The sequence below is a fragment of the Gymnoscopelus braueri genome (assembly GCF_963280865.1).
Source record: "Gymnoscopelus braueri genome assembly, chromosome: 2".
Lineage (NCBI taxonomy): Eukaryota > Metazoa > Chordata > Actinopteri > Myctophiformes > Myctophidae > Gymnoscopelus > Gymnoscopelus braueri.
In genome coordinates this window covers 30,236,410-30,254,213 of record NC_137604.1, presented here as the reverse complement: position 1 = coordinate 30,254,213, position 17,804 = coordinate 30,236,410, and the positions used below count along the sequence as shown (strand labels likewise).

The 17,804-nt window shown below is 41.3% G+C and overlaps 1 protein-coding gene across 1 annotated transcript; it reads right to left on the bottom strand.

The window, feature by feature from the left end:
- Nucleotides 1-1,354: 1,354 nt before the first annotated feature.
- On the bottom strand, nucleotides 1,355-13,013 carry adra1d (adrenoceptor alpha 1D). The gene is made up of 4 exons (XM_080419340.1): nucleotides 11,941-13,013; nucleotides 10,466-10,715; nucleotides 9,593-9,873; nucleotides 1,355-2,816 (listed from the first exon to the last, which is right to left on the bottom strand). Exons 1-4 carry the CDS (start codon nucleotides 12,386-12,388, stop codon nucleotides 2,263-2,265), a joined length of 1,533 nt encoding a protein of 510 aa, XP_080275466.1. The 5' UTR covers nucleotides 12,389-13,013; the 3' UTR covers nucleotides 1,355-2,262.
- Between the last annotated feature and the right edge of the window lie 4,791 nt (nucleotides 13,014-17,804).

Here is a 17,804-nt window from a genome sequence, read left to right as displayed (position 1 = left end):
ATATTGGTGTTTGTCCTGGACAGTCAGCTCTCATTCAAGGCACACATTGCAGCGGTCACTCGATCCTGTAGGTTTACACTCCATAACATTCAAATGATCGGACCCTTCCTCACCCAGGAGTCAGCCCAGCTGCTTATCCAGTCATTATCAAAACGTGACTACTGTAACTCGCTCCTTACTGGCCTCCCACTCTCCCAGCATGTGCACTTAAGCCCCTCCAAATTTTCAACCAGCCAAAATGTTCACATGTCTCCCCCTTATCCGCTCCCGCCATTGGCTCCCAGTTACTGCCCGCACAGTACAAAACACTGATTCAACCCCTTCCGCTCACTCAGATCAGCAGGGAAGCTGTCTAAACCTTCCCTAAAACATCCGGGACAACACTTTCTTTAGATAGCATGTTATGTAGACAGATGCCAGGTTCATCTGTAGACCTGTAATAGTGGGTATAGTTTCAATGTACAGATTATTGATTTTTTTAATACTGTTTAGACTGATTATAGGTTAAACACAAAAATGTGTTTTGCAAGAATCGGCCTACCGGTGGCGCTCCTTGGCCTCCAGGGAGTGTGCATGCAAATTTCACGCTGGCGGTGATCTGTTCACAGACACTGATGGACAGGGGCGAAAACATAGTCTCCGGGCCTTCGGCCATTCGGCCTTCGGTCGTCCGGCCTGGCGGAGACAAAAATTATAATAAAAAAGTTTCAGTAACATTTGCCACAGTGTTACAGGGACCTTCTTCCGTGTCCTTTTAGCAAGCTGGCAAATGTACTCTTACAAAATGTCACCACCAGGCACCTGCATCTCTCTCCCTCTTTAACATTTTGCATTTGCCTTTTTTATGGTCTCTATTTATGAGCTCTAAGCAGCTGTCCTGAGGACAAAGACTAAAAATAGTCTCTTATGCGCTTTCCCTTCACGGTAGTCCTTCAAATCCCATCCAATGCATGCATGGTGCACCTTTATGGTTGCCCAAAAAGGATGAAAAAAAATGTAATAGGCAAAATCAACAGTGACATCTGCTGGGTATAGTGGGTAGTCTAATTGAATGAGATATTATTCTATTAATAAATCATTGTAAAATGGTTTAGTCTTAATTTCACTGTGCTCATTATAGTTACCACACTAGCGGGGCATGTCATAATATGCAAACATTCTGTGAAAATAGCAGATCTACAAGCTACTTGTGGTGTGGTGTAGAGGGAAAAGGGGAGGCGGCGGGCATAAACCCCTTGGGGACCTTGGTTAACAAAGAAAAATAGGGTTTAAGTGGTGAACATGCTTGCCTGGATATTAATGTCAAGGCTGGGGCCATGAGAAGTTGGCTAACAAAAAGAATAGATTTGGGCTTTTTGCTTTTTTATTTTGCTTTACATCTGACATTGACAAACATCATTACAGCAGCAAATACTGTACAAACAAAGCATGTTCTTTTAGCATTAGCAATCATTTACAGTAGCAATGAACATTTCAGAGGATTAAGCCTGTATCCATGGTTTTATCCTGGAATAGTGTCCCATTAACAGCTGACCTTACCTTTCGTTTATTCTTACTTCATATAATGGATGGTTATACAGTACAGTAGTAAATCTTACATAAATTATTCTGCTGGCCCATTATTCTACAATGCCTTGTCAAAACACAAGTAACAAATGGTATACACAAATGAATTAATTCCTGTCCTGTTTCTAGGGACAATATATCCGACACTTACTGTACCTACAGTATGACCCACTTTAATCTCCATTTTACTAAAACAATTAATCTTGATGTGTTAACGTTAAACAGTTTTCATTTAGATGGAACTGAATAGAAAACAAAGCATTTATTCATTAGCAATGATCAAATACAGTTATTTTGCTGTTTATGTAGCTGACAGAAATGGACACATAACACTTAATAGGCCACAGTGACATAAACAATAACTACACCAGTTTATATTCATCATTCCTACAGGTGTGTACGTTACAGCTACCCATCAGCTAAGAGCTGATGGTGGTCCAATACAAATTCCTTATAAAACACAACCCAGGATTTGCTTTCAGTTTCACATAAAAAAAGGTTCCATCCAAATGAACATCCTACTCATCAGAGTTTGATATCAATGTTGTTTCCAGGCCCTTGCTTTGATCAAAATCCCCCTGTTATGTCTTTCAGAAATGTCCTGGGGATGTAAATGATGTCCCTTGCCTTCATTGTGTCCAACCTTGTCCCATGGCACCAAAATCAAATGTCACTATTCTCGGGGAGAATATAAATCTAAATGTCAGTCTCTTTCAGGGCATAACACTCTGTCAGGTCATAGATCTGATAACCACTCTGCTCAGCACAGTCATTGTAAATTCCCATAGAAACTGTATCGATCTCTGTCCGGCCGAGTGCAGGCGTGCTAGTGTTTTTCCCTGTTCCTCCCTTGATCTTATTGGAGAGATTGTTCATCTTTTCTTTGAGCTGGATGGAGGACGTCTGCAGCGGGGGGAACAGGTTCCATCCCTTGAAACTCCGTGAGCGGCCTCTCCGCTTGTACAAGCACGCGTTCCCACAGGGTTCGTGTAAGGCGAAGCCGGGGCTGTACTCTCCCCTGCGGTCCCTTGACATGCCCTTGACGGCCGTACGCCATCTCTGGTCGTAGAATCGCCGCAGGACCCTCCGTCGCTGATGGCACTGGCACTTGAGGAGGCGGGTGAAGGCTCGCTGGAACTCTTTGCTGGAGCAGGGGTAGATCATAGGGTTGATGCAGCTGTTGAAGTAGCCCAACCAAAAGATCACCTTGAACACACTTTCGGACGGCTTTAGTGCTGGGAAGAAGGAACCTGGAAGGATGTGGAACAATCCATTAGATATGGTACAGTATGTGAGTAACATTTGTATGAAAGTTTAATCTATGAACATTTTATTCCATTACAAACAATGATACCTCAAGTTCTTTATACTTCATCATATGACATATATTGACACAAGGTGTCGCAATGCGAGTGTGAGCTTTAGATCTGCTATTTTTGCTATTTTCAGAATGTAAAAAAAAATTGCATCTGATTTGAGCTGTTTTAACATTACAAAAACAAGCATTTTGCTGCATACATACAAGTGTGAACATTCTACCAGAACATAACAGAAAATATGACCATCATGCTACAAACGGACATTTGAGTTACTCAGTACTATATTGTTAATAATTGCAACAAACCGTCCCTGTGCCTATTGTGGAAGCTGTTTATTTCATAGGCCAGCTGATTTCCATGTTCTAATTATTTAGAACAGAGATACAGTAGGCTAGGCTACATATTTTGATCAAGCCAAAATGTAGCCAAAAAAATCTCAAGCTTATTAGATGTATTTTGATTGCGTGAAGCATTTATTTTAAGTCAAAGTTCCTTTGGTGTCCTACTGCTTAGTGCATGTCTGAAAGAACAAGGCTTCCTGCCAGTTAGTTGTGTTCACTAATGTTTAGTCTAAGCATTTTTTTTCCTAGCACACAATGTTTTCAACTTGAAACCACTGTAACGTACTGTGTAGAATAACATATTGACTTAATTAGGATAAATAATTTTGATGCAATAATAATTAAGTGTATATATGATTATGTTGACTGCATGTTTTCTATGTACTCACTACAAAATAAACCAGGCTCTGCAGCACTCTGTTTGAGTGCAATGCCAAACCTCTGACATCAAATGATAACTTCAGAAACTGGGCTCATATTTTCCCAGTTGCCAAAGGGTCTTCCCTATGAGATCATGAAAATTAATAACAATTCTGGACTGTTGAGGTGCTGATCACAGTTCAACAGATCTTAAAATAAAATCTAGTCACTTGCCATACAATGATACAATGACGATAATATTTTTTATTCTGTTTGAATCTGTTTATTCACAAACACTTTGGGTTATGTTTAAACCTAGACAGTGCTGTCTTGATCTTATTATAGAAACGAATATACCAAGAGACAAAACAGAAAGACTCAACAGTAAGATTTTCTTTGCCTGCAATTTGGAGACTGTTATGAATAATCTTGTAGCGTATGTATTATTGCATTCATGCTACAGTAAGGAGTACTATAGTTAGGAGTCTTTCCTATCAGCCCTACTCTTCCTTTAATGTTTTTGTTTTGGAAATTGTCACCAGCCACTCCATACTAAAATTATATTATTTATCTTGTAATGGCAACATAAGGCCTATTAATGACTTATTCTTACTACTCCTGAAGCTCTATGCATATCATCACTGTCGTGCAGAAACCATCGTATCTCCATATTTAAACTTTTGTGACACGTCGACAGCAGCTTGTACATCTGCTTGTACATTTTTCCAATGTTTGCATTTGCAAAGTGGTTAAGTAAAAATGTAACCAATGAAAAGTATTAAGAAGAACTTGCGACAAAAAAATAACTACATTGGATGCATTGGAACACAGGTTCATTTTTCCATTTTCTGAAAAGTAACAGTTTTGGACATACCAAAACTTTCCACCCAACAGCGACAATATGGTCCCACTCAACTGGGCTTCACAACACATTAATACACACAATCACTGCTGAAGACAGGAGACCGTTGCTGATTATGAGAAACAAAAACATATGTGCTGAGTGGGGACATGATTTGTAATCGGTATGAGAGGCCTCTTTATCAGGGGCCTTTTCAGCTCGGGACCCAACAGGGACATTAGCTGTCTGAATTCACCACTGACAGTATGGGGTATTTCACTTTAAAACACTTCTGGGGTCATTTTAACATCTACCCTGGCTTTTGTGTGTACCCCCAGACCGTTTTTAAGTTCAAGTTTTCATTCAATATTTAGATATTTAATATTCATTTTATCAGACACGCCCCTCTCCTAAACCCATTGAATCTCAAACTTCATCTTAACCAATGAATAAATTCATTTTTCACCTCAGTATTTGTCTCCCTATAGTCTGTCTGGATCACCACAAGTAGAACTTTGGGGTTTTATGCTTCTTCATTTTAACCATGTTAGACACATTGAAAACACACATCCCTGGTTCTGGTGACTGATATTTGTCCTTCTAATGCGTCAGGGGCCGCGCTTAAAAAAATAATAAAAATCCTTTTCAAAAACAATCACCAGAAGTCACCAGAACAAGGAACGTGTGTTTTCAGTGAGTGATGAAGATGAAGATTTCTTTTGCTTTTTTGGGATAATTTCTGAAAATCATTTGATTTTTTTTTTCTCTCTCTCTCTTCCCCCCTTTTTTGTAGGAAAGGTAAAACATGTGATATTTACTCAGTCACAACCTGTAAAAAATAGCGTGTCTGTGACCACAGAATGGTCCACAATTCTATGTTTGGGAAGCACTGCTCTAAAATACTGAAGCACCTTGATCTGGCTTTACTGTAATCTCTGCTCAAAGGAAGGGCCACGGAATGGTTTTCCTTCAGCAAATGCTGAAGGAAACTCGGATGAATGCTGAAGGTGTGACTCATCATTCAATGCAGAGATCAACTGATTCCTCACTGTGAAGCAGTACCACAATACCATGACAACAATTTCCTTACTCTTTCATGTTTTAGTTGTTGTTTTTACATTACAATCACTATAATGTCTTTTGTTTTACCTGGAATTAAACCGATAAACACTGAAATACAAGGAGAAATACACTAGCATTTTCCCCTACACCAAAACTCTATCTCCAAAAATTGCCGGTCTACAAGATCACGTGCAACACAACCCATTGTGAGTGTGTGTGTGTGTGTGTGTGTGTGTGTGTGTGTGTGTGTGTGTGTGTGTGTGTGTGTGTGTGTGTGTGTGTGTGTGTGTGTGTGTGTGTGTGTGTGTGTGGGTGTGTGTGTGTGTGTATGTGCGTGCATGCGTGCGTGCGTGCGTGCGTGCGTGCGTGCGTGCGTGTGTTTGTGTGTTTGCGTGAGCGTGCATGTGTGATTGCGAGAGAGAGACAGACAGAAGGGAAAGTGAAGAATCGGTAGCAATATCCTAAAGCAGAGTTGTCCGTGCTCTGTGTTGAATGACAGCTTCAGCATTTTAGCCTCAGTGTGAAAAACATTGATCTTGGTTCTGTTGCCAAAAAACAAATGCCTTTGCTGTTCAACGAAGAAGAAAGCCAATTAACCAAAACAAAAAAGTAAATCTGAGATAATTACAATTGATCCAGAGTATTAAAGTTCTACCAGAGTTATATTAACAAACGCATCAGTCAGAGAGAGTGAGTGAGAGAGAGAGAGAGAGAGAGAGAGAGAGAGAGAGAGAGAGAGAGAGAGAGAGAGAGAGAGAGAGAGAGAGAGAGAGAGAGAGAGAGTGTCCCTCTCTTGTTGTGTATTTCTATTGCACTGTATGTTTTTGTATGTTTATGTTTGTCTTATGTTTACCTTGAGAGAGACAGAGAGAGAGAGAGAGAGAGAGAGAGAGAGAGAGAGAGAGAGAGAGAGAGAGAGAGAGAGAGAGAGAGAGAGAGAGAGAGAAAGAGCAAGAGCCTGTCAATCAACTGCCACAGAGTTATGGGAATTATCTTTGACAGATGACAATCCAAGTGAAGGTCATGAATCTATGCTTTGATATTCAAACCTCAACCCCAATGCAAGTATGCACAATAGTTATGTAAATACAGCTATTCCCATACTCTTCCATGTGTTGTGATCCAAATACCGGTCACTCACTCATTTACTTAAAGGCCTCTGAATGTACTGTACTAAACTGTACATATGCTTATGGTTACTGGCTGTTCTTTTTTATCTCACTCTTAGCCATAATGCCTACAAAGAAAAATGGAAAATGACTGCATTGGTGTTCACTGCCAGGAAGGCAAAACATTCCAATAATGGCTTTGTGCTGTAGAATAATGGGAAACAATATTCCCATGATCCCAGATTGCCTATAGTTATAATTAGTTATTTATCCATGCTGATGAAATCCCTTGCTCTGGGGGTGCCCGATAGCCGGAAACAATAACGTACAAAATTAATCCCTTGTCCTACATGCATTTATACGTGACATCTATATCAAGTGTCTTAATTTATTGTCTTATTATCTTTATATTCTTATCATTTCATATGAAGGTCTTCACAGACTTTTTGAATGGTAGGCAGTGTTGCACATACGCACATTAAAATCCTTAGGGTTAATTTAGCTCTTGAGAGTGTGTACAAACCCTTACGGGTCCATTTGGTTACTTTTGTTCAATTAGATCTCCACTCAGGATTCTACAGTGCTGTGAAATTAGCATTTAGCCAGCCAGCTGTGTTCTTGTTGATGCCATCTGGACAGACGTCAATAATGAGAAAGGTTTGCCTACAGGCAGGTCTTCTCAAAGCCCCCAGAGTCACGACCTCTAGCCTATAATTAAGCCGTAGGCCTACATCCATGTACAGCAAATGACCCGTTCTGTCACCAGCAACAAGTGGTGGACAAGGTACTCAGCTCCAGTGCTTGAGTCAAAGCATAGACACTCATGGTCAAATATTTCTCAACTACAAGTGGAAGTTGCTCTGCCAAAATTCAAAAGTACAAGCTTTAAAATATACTTATATATAAGTATTCGAGTACATTGTCTTTTAATATCAATCACACATCTCATCTCATGCATTATGAACTTAAAGTACTGTTTGAGCTATTGTTTTAAACTGTCTCAGTTAAGATTCAAAGGGTTTTATACAGCACTAAACGTAACTATATTTGTAAACCTGTAACAAGCCAAAGAAGTAGACTGTCAGTAACTCAAGCCGGTTGTAACAAGTTATAATTAATAAACAAAAAGCTTGAAATAAAAGTTTTTAATTCTGATCAAACTCTGATTTGTACACTTTCATAGTTTAATTAACACTCATGATTTTACTGCGCAGGTCAAAAACTAAATCCTCGAGATAACATCAGACCTATTTTCCTGGTGTAATTGTTTCCCTTGGCAGCGTATTTTCCCTTCTCTTTCACCATTGGGACTTAGAATAGCATGGAGGCAAGCCTAGAAAACAAATGTGTGATGCAGGTTTGTGCGATGTGAATACTGGAGTTGAAACCCTGAATAAAGTTCCTGCATGAAGGGTTACAAAGTTTCCATTATGCTGCAATTCTTTTAAACACCAGATACAGTTTACTATAAACCATATCCTCCGCAAAGGTTTCCGATTGCCTTCAGGTCTACTGGGATACAATTAACCATAATATCGCATTAACAGCCTGAATAATGTCTAAAACCCTTGAACAATATCACCCTTCAAATGACCTTAAACATGCATGCCTAGCTCTGTGACAGTTGATTGACAATGTGTCTGCTCTCTCTCTCTCTCTCTCTCTCTCTCTCTCTCTCTCTCTCTCTCTCTCTCTCTCTCTCTCTCTCTCACACGAACACACGTTCGCGCACACTCACACACAGAATCTGGTTTAAAGTGAGCACAACAATGCACAAATCCAAAAGTATCCACAAGCTTTTACGGATTCTGCTTAAGTTACCCAATTGTTTTTCCATGTGCTCCACTAATTATGTCAAGGGAAGTTATTCACTGCATTGCTCTAAGTAAATGGAGAGGAAAAGAGAGAACGAGACTCGAGAGACAGAGGGAGAGAGAGAAATGCATTTGTGAAGTCTGGAGCCATCTCTACCTCACCCTTTCCTTCCTGCCAACGTGCAGTATTGCACGTTGTTGAAATTTCAAGTGAAAAAGAAAGTATGGAATCACCCACTCTTTGATGGACGTTAAGTATTGCTGTCAGAAAGGCAATAGAGTGCTGTAGTGGATCAGCACAGTGAGGGGTTATCAACCTCTCTCTCTCTCTCTCTCTCTCTCTCTCTCTCTCTCTCTCTCTCTCTCTCTCTCTCTCTCTGTGCTTAAGTCCTGCCAAGAGAAGAGATGTTATCACTCCTGTATATGAATCACAACAACAAGAGAAGGGGAGCTTGACACTTTAGTGCAATTAAAGTCATGCTGTGGGGATTTGTAACTGAAAGATGAGTGTCTCGTGTTATGGATGGAGCGTATGATTCAGGATGTTTACAAGTGTGTGTACAACATACAGTACACACAGTAAAATCAACCAAAACAAGTATAGCATAAGGATCCAAATCAGAACCTGTTTCATTTTTCCACTGATATGCCTACAATGATGAACAAACTTGCATGCATGAATATTGACCATTTTTAGTGTAGCTACTCTCCAGCTGCAGAAAGTAATTTCTATTCAAAGCATTTATGATTGGTCTATTAGGGATATCGGGCCTATGCTGAAGAGTGGGTTATGTGGGGGCAAGTAATAGAGGTACACATTCCAATTTCATGTTAAATAGAGTAATGAGAATAACACACTCATTCCATAAGAAAATTGCTGAAAATACTAATTTCAGATAAGAAATAAAGGCTGAAATCAACAGTGAGGAGAATTGGGTTATTAACAAACATAGAAGTAGACTAATAGCCTACATTAGTCTGCGAATAACAATTGAATTTTACACTGATAGCCTTTTCCCTGATGATAGGTAATAAACTAGTCTGTGTGTGACTGTGTGTAGCCTAGGCATATTGTCTGCACGTAATACTTGTATCAATTTAATAGCCCTTGACGCCCGGGAGCACATTATGCTATAATAAGTTCTTAATTATAACAAACAATGCTGTTAATATGACGTACCCAGCGGCAGAATGAAGAAAAACGGCAGCCAGCACACGATGAACATCCCAACGACAATCGCCAGGGTTTTAGCAGCTTTTTTTTCCCGGGAGAACTTCATCAAGCGCACCGACAGCGAACTCCTGAACGGATGCGTTTTGCTGCCTTTGGAGCTGGCGTGGCGCGCGTCCTCCATCACACTCCTACAGTGGATCCGCAGCACCACTTCCATCGACTTGTTTCTCTCCCGCTTGACCCCCGCCTCCAAACTCTTCGTAGTCCTCCGGGCCACCACGTAGACCCTGAAATTATGGGGATGGGACGATATGAAGATTTCATGTCACGATTATTGGGATTTGCGATATTATCACGACAATCAAAATATGCTTTAAAACTCTTAAAAGGCCACTTTTGTTAACCACTTGAACCCCCCAGCATCCATAGTCTAGGGTGGAACGTTTGCCAAAAATAGCAGATCTACAACCTCACAACACGATGCGTTGTGATCTTGTAGATCGCCAATTTTTGGCAAAGAGATTTAGAGAGTGAAAAAAAACACTGTATCAAGTACGTTCTTCTGTTTTACCAATTCTAGAGGGTTTAAGTGGTACCGGATATGCAACTCGGCAAAGGTGAATTGATCCCAGTGTATGACTGACAGAGGACAATTTCACGATCAATTAAAATCTCTGCGATACGATTATCATGAGTGTTTTTTTATCACGATAAACGATAATAACGATTATCGTCCCATCCCCTACCTGAAGTACATGACCAGGACGACCATGAGCAGGAATTTCACGATGAATTCAAATCTCTGCGATACGATTATCGTGAGCGTCTTTTTTATCACGATAAACGATAAAAAACAATTGAATCGTCTCCATCCCCTACCTGAAGTACATGACCAGCACGACCATGAGCGGGAGGTAGAAGGAGAACAGCGAGGAGAAGAGCGCGTAGCCCGGCTCCTCCGTGATCCGGCAGATGCTCTCGTCCAGCGGCGGCGGTTCCTTCCAGCCCAGCAGGGGTCCGATGGAGATGACCATGGAGGTCACCCACACCAACACCAGAATGACCCCTGCCCTCTTCTCCGTCATGATGGTGGGGTACTTCAGACAGTGCTTGACGCCGATGTAGCGGTCTGTGGAGAGAATACAGGATAGGTGGGCACTTAGGGACATTCTGGGCACCTCCATGTCAAATTGGCTATTTAGTCCAAAATGTAAAAAGAAAAATAAGAAAAATGGTAATGTAATGATGTGAACATGCACAGTAGGCCTACATCATTATGTACTTAATTGTATCCTTCTTAACTTCTTGTTTATGTCCCAAAATGACTGGATATAGAAGTTTTGTCGCAATTTGTAGCAATTGTAGACCCTTTAGACCTTAATTGTCGAATATTTAAGCATGTTCTAATCATGTACTTACTATTACTTTACTTAACCACTTAGACCCAAGCATCTGTATTGTGGGGAAAGCTTTCTCTGAAAATAGCAGATCGACAAGCTCACAACTGAAGTGTTGAGTTGTGAGCTTTTCGATCAGCTATTTTCAGAAGCTTCTCCCACAATAACAGATTTTTTTTTTTTTTTTTTTTTTTTTGCACATTTAAAAACAACACATTTTTAGCAACAGCATAATATTGTGTTGGATGTGCAGGTGAAATTTAGAAAACCCTTTCGGGTTTATAAGGTTAATCTCACCTCACTTAAGAAATACAAGAAAGAAATACAAAGTAATAGAAACCAAAAATAAATTATTTGGCAACATACATACAATTATACAAAAATACAAATACAACAATAGATACACAGTATGAATACTAGAGAAAATACATTTTAGTATAAAAACAGAAATTACACTAGTATTGAGCCCTGAGGGCCTCCAGTCACCCTGGGTGAATGTTTTAACCACTTAAACCCCATATGGGTGACTCACCCATATGGATAAAACATTTTCCAAATATATTTTTGGGGAAGAAATTGCCAATTTAACACCAATCGGTGCCCACTCTTCCCTTGGTGCTGCCCACCTATCCTGTGCTATCTATGGCATTGGTTCTCAAAGTGGGGTCCGGGGACCCCCAGGGGTCCTTGGGGGTCCCCAGCAAAATGATCGAGTTAATATAGTGTCACAATGATTTTAACATTTAAACCATATTTTATACTTTGACTATTCAAAAACAGCAGATCTACAAGCTCATAGCTCATCACTTCGTGCCACACCATGAGCTTGTAGATCTGCTATTTTAGAAAAATCGTGAAAATGAGATGAGATTTGAGATGGGGGGTCCGCAGCCAAATTCATGTAATTTTGGGGGGTCCTTTCCTTGACATGAAAAAGTTTTGAGAACCATCACTGACCTATGGAGATGATGCACAGGCTGAGGATGGACGCGGTGCAGCACAGCACGTCCACCGCTGCCCAGATGTCGCAGAACACCCGTCCGAACACCCAGCATCCCAGCACCTCCAGCGAGGCGGAGAAGGGCAGCACGATGATGCTCAGCAGCAGGTCCGCGATGGCCAGGTTGACGATGAAGAAGTTCGTGACCGTCTGCAGGTGTCTGTTGCAGAGCACCGACAGGATCACCAGGATGTTTCCCACGATCGCCACCAGGATGAAAACCGCGAGAAAGACCCCGACCCCCACGACCTGCGAGTCCAGCGCGATGGTCGTGCAGGTCGTGGCGTTACCGTTGCTGTCGTTGGCGAATAATATCGGGTCGAAAATGAGCGACAGATTGAGAGCTTCGCCGTAATCGATTCCATCGTCGCTGCTTTTGTTGTTCGTCAAGTTAAAATATGTCATTTTGAAACTCCATGCAGAGGATGTTAAAGTTGGTTTCCAGTCGAGAACAAGATTTTGTCCATCATGATGATTCCCCGTTCCACTGCTTCCACTCAGATAAGGCAGTTAAAGGCACATTGCGTGCGCTACAGTGCGCTCCAGTGCACACTCCAAAACTTAGATCCAGGTCCACTGATGATGAGAATAGTAGCCTAGTATTTAAATAAATTGATAAAATAATAAATAAATTCCGAAAATTATTCTTGTTATTTAACACAAAAAAAAAATAAGAGTGAGAGTTTGTTTCGTTCCACCAAACAAAATAAGAGCTGTAAAGTGCAATTTATTCTTGAGGTAGTGACATTATAGTCTACATTCTTCCGTTCTTAAACAGCTAATCTATATTAGATAAGAAAAAGAGGTTGCGCGTCAACAATGGGTTTTCTCAGTGGAGTGCTAGACCCAAAAATCCAGTATAGTCTACATATCAAAAGTAGGAATTGAAAGAAATCCCCAAAAGGTAGGCCTAGCACATCCAAAATTAATCAAAAAGTTAATTTATATTGCCATGATGAACCTACTGTAGGAGCCTAATAAAGCCGGACATATTCCCATGAATGGTGGCATTCCTTTTCCTTGCAGCAACTCCCGATCTGCGGCCGTACTGAAGCCCTACATCATGTCTAAACACAGCTCCTCCCCGGTAAGTGGATTCTGTGACGCGCGCCGGACAATTAGTGTCCTGACCATACGCGCCACAAGAGGGCGTCTGACGGCAAAAGGTAGGCCTATGATTGCATTGATTTATTGATCGATTGAATACTTTATTAGCAGTAGGCCTATGCAAAAATACAATAGAAGGTCTGCTAAGAGGATTTTAAACACAAGAAAGCCTATGGATTGTTTCTATTGGGGTCCTTTGTACTCAATTCATTGAATATGAATTGGGTATGTATTCATGTTTCATCAGGGCTAAAACTATTTCTCCCATTCTGACTCAGATATAGTATGGGTGGAATGGGTAGTTAAGCCTACAACTCAGACCATCTCAACAGTTTATGCTGAAAATGGCAGATCGACAAGCTCACAACGCCTCTCGTGAGCTTGTCGATCTGCTGTTTTCTGCTAAGCTTTCCCCACAATGCGGATGCTGGGGTTTAAGTGGTTAATAATAATAGTAATAAGGGTAATAATAATAATAATAATAATAATAATATAATAATATTAATATAATTGTTGTTTAATTGTTTGTTTATAATTGTTTTTCCCCCCATTAATTTCACCTTGCTGTATTTAAATCTTCAGAGAATAAATGTCCTGCTTATTCAGTGGACAAATTCATGTACACATGAAGTGTGTAAGATTGCATACAACTGAGCATTCTGGTTAAATACACTAACTGCATTCAAATTATAGGGACAATGTATAGAGTATATATATTCATAAAGTTGGTAGATAAAAAAACACAGGATGTGTGTTTATTTTCATGATGCAACGCTTTATAATAGTTTAACTTTAAATCATAGGAGGAAAAAACCCTGCTCTCTGGTGTCATGAATTGCCATGGTTGCAGGCATCATGTTTTCTGAGAGATTATAATGTGAATGCCTTGGCCTGTCTGGTATCAATCCCCTAATTTAAAAGGGAAATAAAACGCCTTGCAGATAAAACAGCCTGAATAAACCAACATGTAATGGTAGATAAACCTTGTTCAGCAGCATGAAACTGACCACCAAAACAGCAATCTGACTCAAAGCCAGGCTTGGCCATTCGAGTGAAGATAGAGTGCCTCGCATAAGGCAGTTTTCCGCTGTGTTTAAAGTGAGAGGCTTACCCCCCCGCTGGGGGGCCTGGGGGCATCCTCATCCAGAATACATTTATTCTGAATTTCATGTGTTAAATGCATGAACCTGAAGCACTCTGGGAGTAACGCATATTCATGAATGCATTTGGTCAAGTTATTTTCTGTGTTATTAATTTGATATCAAACAGGTGGGTGCTCCAAATTGAATCCTAAACAATTCTGGTGAGCATGACTTCCAGACAATAAATCAACCTGCACATTAAGGTGTGTGTTGGTGTGTTTCCTTAGTGTAGTAGTGCATATCATCATAGCTGCCCAGATAGAAAGCAGTAGGTTAATTTAAAAGTTGAGTGCATTGAGATGGATTTGTAAGTAATCTTTTCTTTGTGACCTTGCGTTGTGAGGCATTTTGAGCTTGTAGATCAGCTATTTTTATTTTTTTTGCCTTTCTTTTTGTGAGACATGCACCCTGTCCGTCCGTGTTTTGCACCTTGTCCGTCCGTCCGTCCGTCCGTCCGTCCGTCCGTCCGTCTGACTGCGAGAGGGCGAGCAGCTAATCTCCGGCACTGTTGGCCCGGTCACTGCGAAACTGTACACACACACTCCCTGGATGTCAGAGCCAGTGGTGTAGTGTTGATTTGTTAACTGGGTGGACACATGTTTTAATGACGTCACGTGTACGAGTGCACGAATGCACACAGGCATGCTCCGATCAGGATTAGCCTATGACATATTCAAATTTTGATGTTTCATACATTTTAGTTAGGCTTATGTGTGCAGAAGTAGTTTTTAGTTTTATTTAGTTTTAGTTTTCTTTGTAACTTTTCCAAAGAATGCCTTGATTTATAGAACCTAAGAAAGAAAGGTAGGATAATAGAATGCATATATATAGGCTATTAACCTGTGATTGTGGAAAAACTAGAACGAAGATGGACGCTGATAAGATTAGGCAATCTTCCTGACTATGGCTTGTGAAATGCGTTTGATCTTTCACTCCACTGCACTCGCTAGACCAATGCATTGAATGGAGAGACCAGACGGGGCTCTAATAGGTATCTGATGGGTTTGTGAAGTGCCTTTAACACCTGGCTATTGTTTTCCTACAGCCTACCAACAACTAATCTGCAGTCGCTACTAGCCATCACACCTGACCTACTGTTAGTCAAGTGGGTACTTGGCGCAGGGCCGGACTGGAACCAAAATTCAGCCCTGGCATTTTGGTCCGGACCGGCCCACCCCCCCACCCCCGGACTGTTTTGTCAACGGGGGGGGGGGGGGGGGGGGAGCGTTTCACTGTTTCAGCCCAGCCCTGCACATGAACTCTGCAGCCGCACTGAGGCCCCTGCTGGAAAGCATCCCAGCCCAAACATTAACGTAACTAATAATTGGGCCACGCGACCCTGAAATGACCGTAATAATCCTAAAACGGGAACGTTTTTTTTTTTTTTTTTTTTTTGGGGTGGCCCAGCGGCCCACTGGCCAGCGACCCACCGGGCATTTGCCCGGTACGCCAAATGGCCAGTCCACCCTTGGCGCATAAATCGAGTGGAACGCATTCACGTGTTTACACACGTGCACATCTGTGCATGTGCGTGCGCTCCTGCTCAAAAGACTAGTGGGACGGCGCGGTACCGCGTGCAATGACCAATGCAACACTGGCCAGAGCAGAACCTCTGCCCTGAATTTTTCAGATCGGCCTGTTATAGCGCAACCATGAGGCAGAATTTTGCTAAACACATTTTTTGATATTACTCCTACATACTTTTGAGATTTTGTGCGCACATTCCCACTAGGCCGAGGAAGAAATGCCACCCTTTTCACATTGGCCTGTTATAGCGCCACCAGCAGGTCAATTATTGCAAAACTCATTTTTGGAACAAAATGCCTCAAATCATGAATGCAGCGTCCGATTGCCGTGAAAGACATAAGTAGAAATAACACCCTTTTCACATTGGCCTGTTATAGCGCCACCAGCAGGTCAATTATTGCAAAACTCATTTTTGGAACAAAATGTCTCAAATCCCGAATGCAGCGTCCGATTGCCGTGAAAGACCTAAGAAGAAATGGCACCCTTTTCACATTGGCCTATTATAGCGCCACCAGGAGGCCACAATGACCTAACCTGGCGGAGACCTGTGCTCCGAGGAGCACTTTTTCTAGTTTTTTTCTTTCTTTCAGTTTTTGTAGTAGCCTATAGTTTGTTGATTACTTTGGAATTTTCACTTCACTGTCATCTGGGGACCCCCCAAAATCATGTGGGGACTCCCCTGGGGGTCCCGACCCACAGGTTGAGAACTACTGCTCTGGAGAGCCTTCGACCTCCTGATTGACATGGGCAAACATCAGTCTTCTTCTTAAAGAATGACAATATCTTTCTCTGCATTTCTTACATCTGAAATAATATTGTAAGCTCTTCACCAAACCTTGTGGGTTAAGGTTTCAGCTTTTCAGTTTTACACTAAGGCCCACAGTGTCGCCTGTTCTCTCTAAGCCAGTGGCTCCCAACCTTTTCTGTATCAGGGCCCGCTTGAAAATGTCAAAAGCGTTCACGGCCCACCCATCTGGCCACTTAACACGGCAGGTGGACCGCGTGCATTTTCAGACCATGTTTACTTTAACGATCAATCAACTAGTTGTGTTCTGGCTTGGATCAATGGAACTAACATACGTTTAAGTTGTAATTGATTGGTATTACAATGAAAACTCATTTTCATGGTTTTGAATTAAAAAAAAACTTTTCTTAACATATATATTTTTATGTTAATGTTATATCCATTACAAGTCACTTGCAATATCCTCACAGCGCACAGGTTGGGAACCGCTGCTCTAATCAGTACAACAGTATAATATAATGGGAACAGCGATCAATACAAAACATGCCATAGCAAATAACCACGTAGAAAGAAATCTAGCAAATAGCCCATTACAGTACGACCAAGCAATTAAAAACCACACAAACCACAAGTGACATCATAAGCCAAGGGAGAATTAAAATACAAATTAATTCCTCCAACATAATGTGTTTTATCAGTTATCAACTAGCTAACAGCAGAATCTGTCAGTGCCACCGCCCTAAACATGATGCAGTGTTGTTGTTATGCAGTGTTGTTACTAAACACAGAAGCACCCTGGGGGAAGTGGACTAAGTTTACTTTACTTCACTTTATTTTGGATCCCTATTACGTCCGAGAAAGCTTGCCTGGGGCGGCAATTGGGTCAGAACCGGCCCTGCTACTATGAGCTTGTGTAAGATCATTAAATCAAAAATGGTATTTAACAATAATAGGCCTGTGTGGCCTGCATTCCTGCCAAATGACAGGCTGCTGTGTTTGTGATGGGTCAGTGTGCATACACAAAGGAGGAGGGAGAGGCCAGACAGAGACATGAGCCTGCCGTGCCCTTGCCTTAAGACTAAATACCGCATCACCCCATAGGTTGATCCAGGTATAAATGGCATCATCTTTGTTTCACTGCTTGCTGAATAATATATGGGAAGGAAATGTTAAATCTTTTAAAAAAGATCAGATAAGATAAACAATAATAAGAGATCAGGGGGGCTTGGCATAATCCAAATCTGAGGCTTAATACCCTTAAGCCCCGCACTGCCCCGGGGAAGAACTGTGAAGTTTCTCA